The sequence below is a fragment of the Siphateles boraxobius genome, unplaced genomic scaffold, assembly GCF_051911475.1.
Source record: "Siphateles boraxobius isolate OS27281-9 unplaced genomic scaffold, OSU_SipBor_1 4, whole genome shotgun sequence".
NCBI lineage: Eukaryota > Metazoa > Chordata > Actinopteri > Cypriniformes > Leuciscidae > Siphateles > Siphateles boraxobius.
In genome coordinates, this window is record NW_027509030.1 from 432,501 (window position 1) to 442,500 (window position 10,000).

General features: G+C 43.5%; 1 protein-coding gene across 1 annotated transcript in view; it reads right to left on the bottom strand.

Annotated features, from left to right (window-relative positions):
- lrig3 (leucine-rich repeats and immunoglobulin-like domains 3) overlaps positions 1–10,000 on the bottom strand; it is a 42,377-nt gene that overhangs the window by 4,430 nt on the left and 27,947 nt on the right. The window contains exons 13-17 of the mRNA XM_077197568.1: positions 8,024–8,353; positions 6,021–6,302; positions 2,684–3,148; positions 1,275–1,430; positions 1,010–1,135 (exon numbers count right to left, since the gene is read on the bottom strand). Coding sequence (XP_077053683.1) covers positions 1,010–1,135; positions 1,275–1,430; positions 2,684–3,148; positions 6,021–6,302; positions 8,024–8,353 — 1,359 coding nt within the window. The remainder of the gene's footprint in view (positions 1–1,009; positions 1,136–1,274; positions 1,431–2,683; positions 3,149–6,020; positions 6,303–8,023; positions 8,354–10,000) is intronic.

Here is a 10,000-nt window from a genome sequence, read left to right on the forward strand (position 1 = left end):
GGGGTCGTGTCTCAGGGGTCATGTCTCAGGGGTCATGTCTCAGGGGTCATGTCTCAGGGGTCATGTCTCAGGGGTCATGTCTCAGGGGTCATGTCTCAGGGGTCATGTCTCAGGGATCATGTCTCAGGGATCATGTCTCAGGGATCATGTCTCAGGGATCATGTCTCAGGGGTCATGTCTCAGGGGTCATGTCTCAGGGGTCATGTCTCAGGGATCATGTCTCAGGGATCATGTCTCAGGGGTCATGTCTCAGGGGTCATGTGACAGTAGCGTCTCAGGGGTCATGTGACAGTAGCGTCTCAGGGGTCATGTGACAGTAGCGTCTCAGGGGTCATGTCTCAGGGGTCATGTGACAGTAGCGTCTCAGGGGTCATGTGACAGTAGCGTCTCAGGGGTCATGTGACAGTAGCGTCTCAGGGGTCATGTCTCAGGGATCATGTCTCAGGGGTCATGTGACAGTAGCGTCTCAGGGGTCATGTCTCAGGGGTCATGTGACAGTAGCGTCTCAGGGGTAATGTGACAGTAGCGCCTCAGGGGTCATGTGACAGTAGCGCCTCAGGGGTCATGTGACAGTAGCGTCTCAGGGGTAATGTGACAGTAGCGCCTCAGGGGTCATGTGACAGTAGCGTCTCAGGGGTCATGTCTCAGGGGTCATGTCTCATGGGTCATGTCTCATGGGTCATGTCTCAGGGGTCATGTCTCAGGGGTCATGTGACAGTAGCGTCTCAGGGATCATGTGACAGTAGCATCTCAGGGATCATGTCTCAGGGGTCATGTGACAGTAGCGTCTCAGGGGTCATGTGACAGTAGCGTCTCAGGGATCATGTCTCAGGGGTCATGTGACAGTAGTGTCTCTGGGGTCATGTCTCAGGGGTCATGTGACACTAGTGTCTCAGGAGTCATGTGACAGTAGTGTCTCTGGGGTCATGTCTCAGGGGTCATGTGACAGTAACCTCTCAGGAGTCATATGACAGTAGCGTGTCAGGGGTCATGTGACCGCACCGCTCACCTGTGTAGGACTCGGGAGGATCAGGGCTGTAGCGTCTCAGAGAACCGACCGGCCCCTGATAACGGCAGAGCATCGGGTCGATCGCCTCCATGTCCGCATCACTTCCTGTGTCCAGCTGGCAGAGGCCTATGGGACGAGGAAAATCAAGAAGTCATTTTTAATCATTGTTTCAGTTCCATCTGTAAATTTGTAGCCATTTTTTTTTACCGTAAATATCAGTGATTGTTTTTACAGTGTATAAAGAGAGCGGAGGGTCACGTCTTACTGTTCATGTCTTTGGTTGGCATGTAAAACCCCCCGATGGATGAGCTGATGTACTGATGGCTGTCGCTCTCAGACGCGATAAACCCGTCCTGGCGCTCCGCTAGCGTTCCCTGAGACGACAGATAGCTCGGGATATCCGCCGGGAGATTCGTCTCATCTACACACGTGAGAGAAACAGGATTATTGGCGTTACGTGTTCATGTTGAACCAGACGTGTGTGTGTGTGTGTGTGTGTGTGTGTGTGTGTGTGTGTGTGAGTGCCCACTTTGGGCTTCAAAAACGCTCTTTAGTAACACTACGGCTGACGTCACGCACACTACGCCCATATTTTATACAGTACATGATTTCCGCACAGCATCAGGACTGACCTGTGTTGGTGACGCTGCTGTCTTCGTTGCGTAGGTGTTTAATAATGCTGGAATTTTTCATTAGTTCGGCTAGTTGTTCTTCTATGATGTTTTTAAACTACAGGCAAACGTTCCTTGTGTAGGAGTTCTTTAGCTGTTGATTTGTGTTCATGATATTCAGCCACATTTAATGGGGTGGTAAAATGCCGTTTTCACAAGATGTAAAATAAATCTCTGATGTCCCCAGAGTGTGTGTGTGTGTGAAGTTTTAGCACAAAATACCCACAGATATTTTTATATAGCATGTTAAAGTTGTCACATTTTGAGGGTTTGCAAAAACAATTTTTTTGAGGGGGTTTGCGATTACCTCACGCTGACACACTAAAATGACAGAAACTGTTCTGCCTTTAATGTTAAAACGGACTCAGACAAAGATGGAGAGACTCAAGAAGAAGTGACAACATGTAGAGCAACAGGACGTCTCTGAATGGTTAGTTGATGAATTTGTTGCTGATGTGGAGTTAACTATCTTCAATTAGGATATTCTGTCATGATAATCTATAAATCGCTCGTATAGGAACTGTTGTGAGATGCACACAGAGTGACTTTTTATTACATGTGAAAAGAAGGATGCTAAAGTTTGAGCTGACTCACAAATTTACTCTTATACAACAACTTTTCCTCTCCTCAACATCTACTGCGTGTCCCGGGGGCGGGGCTTATGTACATTTTAGGGTTGCTGATGTCACTAACCCGGGAGGAATGTCGTGTAGTCCCTACCAGCCGTTTGTTGTAGTCCTTTTCTTTAAAAGCAAATATCTCCCTTTGCTTTGAACTTGGAAGATGTTGTTTATGCTCAAACAGCAACATTACACACTAGCTAAAGTTAGAAAAAGTGAAATCATACTTTACCACCCCTTTGAATGCTTTGCCATAAGACTAAATGTGAATGATATCTGATGTGTTTTTTTACCTTATTGGAATCGAAATTAGGAATCAATAAGAATCGATAAGCAGAATCGAAATAGGAATCGTTAAAACTCAAACGCTAATCAGGACTGACCTGTGTTGGTGACGCTGCAGTCCTCGTTGCGTCGGCGCGTGTGGTAAATGATCACCACCCACACGAGAGACGTTCCCACAACGCAACACACCACTGCGATGATCACGATGCCCACAGTGGTCCAGCCGTCGTCCTCAGACCCTCGTCCCGCCGCAGACCCGATGCCCACGCCCGGGTCACAGTTCGGGTTGGGAATGATGGCCAAACGCACGTTCCCGCGCTCCGTTCCCAGAGGATTGGACATCTCGCACGTGTATGTTCCCGCGTCTCCCTCGGCGGCGTCCACGATGATTAGCAGCTGGTTCCCCGCGGCGAAGAAGTGTCGCTCGGTCACGAGTAGCGGGCTGTCGTCTTTGGTCCAGTTGAGGCGGGGTGCAGGACTCCCGCCCGCGATACACTGCAGAACCGCAGTCTCGCCCGTCGCCACCGAACGGTCCATCAGTGGGCGCAGGAACGAAGGCGTTTCTGGAGAAGGAACGGGACGTTATGTAAGGGATAATGCACATCCATCCGGCTGTTATCTCAGAATAAACCCCTTCAGGTGTGTGTGTGTGTGTGTTATCTCCGAATAAACCCCCTTCAGGTGTGTGTGTGTTATCTCAGAATAAACCCCCCTCAGGTGTGTGTGTGTGTGTGTGTGTTATCTCCGAATAAACCCCCTTCAGGTGTGTGTGTGTGTTATCTCAGAATAAACCCCCTTCAGGTGTGTGTGTGTGTGTGTGTGTTATCTCAGAATAAACCCCCTTCAGGTGTGTGTGTTATCTCCGAATAAACCCCCTTCAGGTGTGTGTGTGTGTGTGTTATCTCAGAATAAACCCCCTTCAGGTGTGTGTGTGTGTTATCTCAGAATAAACCCCCTTCAGGTGTGTGTGTGTGTGTGTGTGTTATCTCAGAATAAACCCCCTTCAGGTGTGTGTGTTATCTCCGAATAAACCCCCTTCAGGTGTGTGTGTGTGTGTGTTATCTCAGAATAAACCCGACAGGGTGATCAGGATCTTCCACCAGCCTGAAGGGGGTTTATTCTGAGATAACACACACACACACACACCTGAAGGGGGTTTATTCTGAGATAACACACACACACACACACACCTGAAGGGGGTTTATTCGGAGATAACACACACACCTGAAGGGGGTTTATTCTGAGATAACACACACACACACACACACCTGAAGGGGGTTTATTCGGAGATAACACACACACCTGAAGGGGGTTTATTCGGAGATAACACACACACACACACCTGAAGGGGGTTTATTCGGAGATAACACACACACACCTGAAGGGGGTTTATTCGGAGATAACACACACACACACACACACCTGAAGGGGGTTTATTCTGAGATAACACACACACCTGAAGGGGGTTTATTCGGAGATAACACACACACACACACACACCTGAAGGGGGTTTATTCTGAGATAACACACACACACACACCTGAAGGGGGTTTATTCGGAGATAACACACACACACACACACACACCTGAAGGGGGTTTATTCTGAGATAACACACACACACACACACACACCTGAAGGGGGTTTATTCTGAGATAACACACACACACACACACACCTGAAGGGGGTTTATTCTGAGATAACACACACACACACACCTGAAGGGGGTTTATTCGGAGATAACACACACACACACAAAAACCTGAAGGGGGTTTATTCTGAGATAACACACACACACACACCTGAAGGGGGTTTATTCGGAGATAACACACACACACACACAAAAACCTGAAGGGGGTTTATTCTGAGATAACACACACACACACACCTGAAGGGGGTTTATTCGGAGATAACACACACACACACAAAAACCTGAAGGGGGTTTATTCGGAGATAACACACACACACACACCTGAAGGGGGTTTATTCGGAGATAACACACACACACACACCTGAAGGGGGTTTATTCGGAGATAACACACACACACACACACACCTGAAGGGGGTTTATTCTGAGATAACACACACACACACACCTGAAGGGGGTTTATTCGGAGATAACACACACACACACACACACCTGAAGGGGGTTTATTCGGAGATAACACACACACACACAAAAACCTGAAGGGGGTTTATTCTGAGATAACACACACACACACACCTGAAGGGGGTTTATTCGGAGATAACACACACACACACACACACCTGAAGGGGGTTTATTCGGAGATAACACACACACACACAAAAACCTGAAGGGGGTTTATTCTGAGATAACACACACACACACACCTGAAGGGGGTTTATTCGGAGATAACACACACACACACAAAAACCTGAAGGGGGTTTATTCGGAGATAACACACACACACACACCTGAAGGGGGTTTATTCGGAGATAACACACACACACACAAAAACCTGAAGGGGGTTTATTCGGAGATAACACACACACACACAAAAACCTGAAGGGGGTTTATTCTGAGATAACACACACACACACACACACCTGAAGGGGGTTTATTCTGAGATAACACACACACACACACCTGAAGGGGGTTTATTCGGAGATAACACACACACACACAAAAACCTGAAGGGGGTTTATTCTGAGATAACAGCTGGCTGGATGTACATTATCCCAATTATTACACAGATACTCGCCACGTAAGTAAATAATTAGACCCAAAATATTGATCTAAATATCTTTCATGACCCTTTAAGCTTGTTGTGTATATTGCCAAATCAGAAGCTTGTTAACAAATGGTGACAAAAACTTTTAAAAATAACAACAACAAAAAAACGTTTTTCTCGTTAAACGTCATTTAAATAAAACTAATATTAGATTTTTATGAGCCCACATATTCTAATACAATATTCTTGAAAAATGCCCATCACAGCATTTCTGAAGAAGGAATAGGATGTTATTCTATGAAAATCATGGTAACACTTTACAATAAGGTTCATTAGTTAACATCAACTAAACTAACATTTATTAATCTTAGTTAATGTTAATTTCAACATTTACTAATACGTTATTAAAATCAAAGGTTGTATTTGTTAACATTAGTTAATGCACTGTGAACTAACATGAACAACTGTATTTTTATTGTGTTCATTTTAAATGTTAGTTCTTATTTAAGTGTTGATCATTTCAAGTTTTATTATTTATTAACCCATGTTTGGTTTAGTTTTTTTTGTCTAAATCACTAGTGTTTTTATATAATTATCATTTCTGATGAACATATGCATAAAACAAATTTGTAGACAAACTTTTTAAGTTGGCTTGAAAAAGTAAAGTTTTAAAAGCTAGCTAGCTAAGCTAGATAGATTAGAAAGAAAGATTACTTGTAAAGAAAGACACATGCACAGACTAACCCAGCACAGTTAGCGTAGCATTAGCTGAGACGGCTCCTGCTGTGTTCTGGGCAGTGCAGCTGTACACGCCGATGTCTTCCGTCTTCACGTCCACCATGAAGAACACGTCGTCTCTCGGCATGACGTGCATCCGTCGCTCGCGGGCCGCTGGGAAATCCGTGCCTCCATCTTTCTGCCAGGCGATCTGAGGAGACGGGTGTCCGCTAGCCGCGCACTCCAGTCGAGCCGTAGCTCCCGCGCGGATCGTCAGATCCATGGGCATCTTGGTGAAGTACGGCAGCACTGCGGGGACAAAATCAGTTAGGGAAGACAAACTGAAGAATGAGAACCTTCCTGTCTCACTTGAAACCAACTTAAACTGCAGTTCCTCCACGGGCCACTAGAGGCCGGCTGCAGAAGAGACTCAATCCCATAGACTCGCATGTTAAAATGCTCAACTTTACAGCAGAAAAAACATGTTTACAGTCTGGTGCAGAAAGTGGTTTTGCTCTCAATAGCTAATTTTGTCCTTCATGGCGACTGTGAGGCGGGTGAATTATTTTATAACTCATCCGTTTAAATTATATTAAGCCTTAAAGTTGTGCATAATTAAGGGCGTGGCCACTTGAGTGACCGGTGGATTGCCGCTGATGTCACTACTAGCCGTTTGTCTGCTGTCTGTTAGCGTCACGTCACCTCAGCTAATCCGCCTCTGTTTTATCCGGGAGTGACGCTGCCAAGATGGCGACGGCCGGCTCCGCCCACTTTGGGCTTCAAAAACGCTCTTCAGAAACACTACGAGTGACGTCACGCACACTACACCCATATTTTATACAGTCGATGGGCGTAACCAGTTTTATCAATTTAATGGATTAGTTCACTTCCGAATTAAAATTTCCTTATAACTTACTCTCTCTCACGTCATCCATGACGTTCATGTCTTTCTTTCTTCAGTCGAAAAGAAATGAAGGTTTTTGAGGAAAACATTCCAGGATGTTTCTCCATATAGTGACTTCAATGGAGTCCAACGGGTTCAAAACCGCTTCAAAGTCTCGACACGATCCCTACGTAATGTCCTTCACGTCACAGCTCGTGCAAGACCAGCATTTGTGGTTAAAAGTATATAAATGTTTATTTGTTTATAAAATGTCCGCTGGTTTGTCTAGATCAGACTCTTACTCCTCGGCTGGATCGTGTCGAGACTTTGAAGCTGTTTTGAACCCGTTGGACTCCATTGAAGTCACTATATTAGATTTTAGATATTATAATATTAGATTTTTATGAGCCCACATATTCTAATACAATATTCTTGAAAAATGCCCATCACAGCATTTCTGAAGAAGGAATAGGATGTTATTCTATGAAAATCATGGTAACACTTTACAATAAGGTTCATTAGTTAACATCAACTAAACTAACATTTATTAATCTTAGTTAATGTTAATTTCAACATTTACTAATACGTTATTAAAATCAAAGGTTGTATTTGTTAACATTAGTTAATGCACTGTGAACTAACATGAACAACTGTATTTTTATTGTGTTCATTTTAAATGTTAGTTCTTATTTAAGTGTTGATCATTTCAAGTTTTATTATTTATTAACCCATGTTTGGTTTAGTTTTTTTTGTCTAAATCAGTAGTGTTTTTATATAATTATCATTTCTGATGAACATATGCATAAAACAAATTTGTAGACAAACTTTTTAAGTTGGCTTGAAAGAGTAAAGTTTTAAAAGCTAGCTAGCTAAGCTAGATAGATTAGAAAGAAAGATTACTTGTAAAGAAAGACACATGCACAGACTAACCCAGCACAGTTAGCGTAGCATTAGCTGAGACGCTTCATTGAAGTCACTATATGGAGAAACATCCTGGAATGTTTTCCTCAAAAACCTTCATTTCTTTTCGACTGAAGAAAGAAAGACATGAACATCTTGGATGACGTGAGTAAACTATCAGGAGAGTTTAATTCTGAAATCTTTAAGATTTCTCTTTTTAAGAGTGCATTCTGATTCGAAGACTTACTGTTGACGGTCAGCTTGGCTTTGCTCGAGTACGAGGAGCCGAAGTGGTTGGAGATCACGCACTGGTATCGGCCCTCGCTGGAGAAGTCCACGGTGCGCATCTGCAGGGTGGTGGTGTACTCCGTGACCTCCGTGACCTCGCTGACCTGAGACCGCAGGTGGGCCTGGTTGTGGATCTCTGCGTCGTTCAGGACCTCGTTGTCTTTCTTCCAGGCGAAGGTCATCGGGGAGTCGCTGGAACTGGCCGCCGAACACACAAAGGTCACGTTCGTGCCTTTAATGGCGGATTGTGTCTCGGGCTGGACCGTGATCTGGGGTTTGGGGAAATCGTCTGCAGCGCACAACAACACGCATGATTTAAGAGCCTGAAAACGAAGCTGCTCTTTAAAGGAGTAGTTCACTTTAAAATTAGCCCATGATTTACTCTCCCTCAAGCCATCTTAGCTGTATATGACCTTCTTCTTTCAGACGAATACAATCAGAGTTATATTAAAAAAATATTCAAGCTTTATAATGGCAGTGGATTGCAACCAACAGATTGAAGCTCAAAAACATACATCTGTCCATCATAAAAGTGCATCTGTCCATAAAAGTGCATCTGTCCGTCATAAAAGTGCATCTGTCCATCATAAAAGTGCATCTGTCCATCATAAAAGTGCATCTGTCCGTCATAAAAGTGCATCTGTCCATCATAAAAGTGCATCTGTCCATCATAAAAGTGCATCTGTCCATCATAAAAGTGCATCTGTCCATCATAAAAGTGCATCTGTCCGTCATAAAAGTGCATCTGTCCATCATAAAAGTGCATCTGTCCATCATAAAAGTGCATCTGTCCGTCATAAAAGTGCATCTGTCCGTCATAAAAGTGCATCTGTCCATCATAAAAGTGCATCTATCCATCATAAAAGTGCATCTGTCCATCATAAAAGTGCATCTGTCCGTCATAAAAGTGCATCTGTCCATCATAAAAGTGCATCTATCCATCATAAAAGTGCATCTGTCCATCATAAAAGTGCATCTATCCATCATAAAAGTGCATCTATCCATCATAAAAGTGCATCTATCCATCATAAAAGTGCATCTATCCATCATAAAAGTGCATCTGTCCATCATAAAAGTGCATCTGTCCGTCATAAAAGTGCATCTGTCCGTCATAAAAGTTCATCTGTCCATCATAAAAGTGCATCTATTCATCATAGAAGTGCATCTATCCATCATAAAAGTGCATCTATCCATCATAAAAGTGCATCTGTCCATCATAAAAGTGCATCTGTCCATCATAAAAGTGCATCTATCCATAATAAAAGTGCATCTGTCCGTCATAAAAGTGCATCTGTCCATCATAAAAGTGCATCTGTCCATCATAAAAGTGCATCTGTCCATCATAAAAGTGCATCTATCCATCATAAAAGTGCATCTGTCCATCATAAAAGTGCATCTGTCCGTCATAAAAGTGCATCTGTCCGTCATAAAAGTGCATCTGTCCGTCATAAAAGTGCATCTGTCCGTCATAAAAGTGCATCTGTCCGTCATAAAAGTGCATCTGTCCGTCATAAAAGTGCATCTATCCATCATAAAAGTGCATCTATCCATCATAAAAGTGCATCTGTCCATCATAAAAGTGCATCTGTCCATCATAAAAGTGCATCTATCCATCATAAAAGTGCATCTATCCATCATAAAAGTGCATCTGTCCATCATAAAAGTGCATCTATCCATAATAAAAGTGCATCTGTCCATCATAAAAGTGCATCTGTCCGTCATAAAAGTGCATCTGTCCATCATAAAAGTGCATCTGTCCATCATAAAAGTGCATCTATCCATCATAAAAGTGCATCTGTCCATCATAAAAGAGCACCTATCCATCATAAAAGTGCATCATATCCATCATAAAAGTGCATCTGTACATCATAAAAGTGCATCTGTCCATCATAAAAGTGCATCTGTCCATCATAAAAGTGCATCTGTCCATCATAAA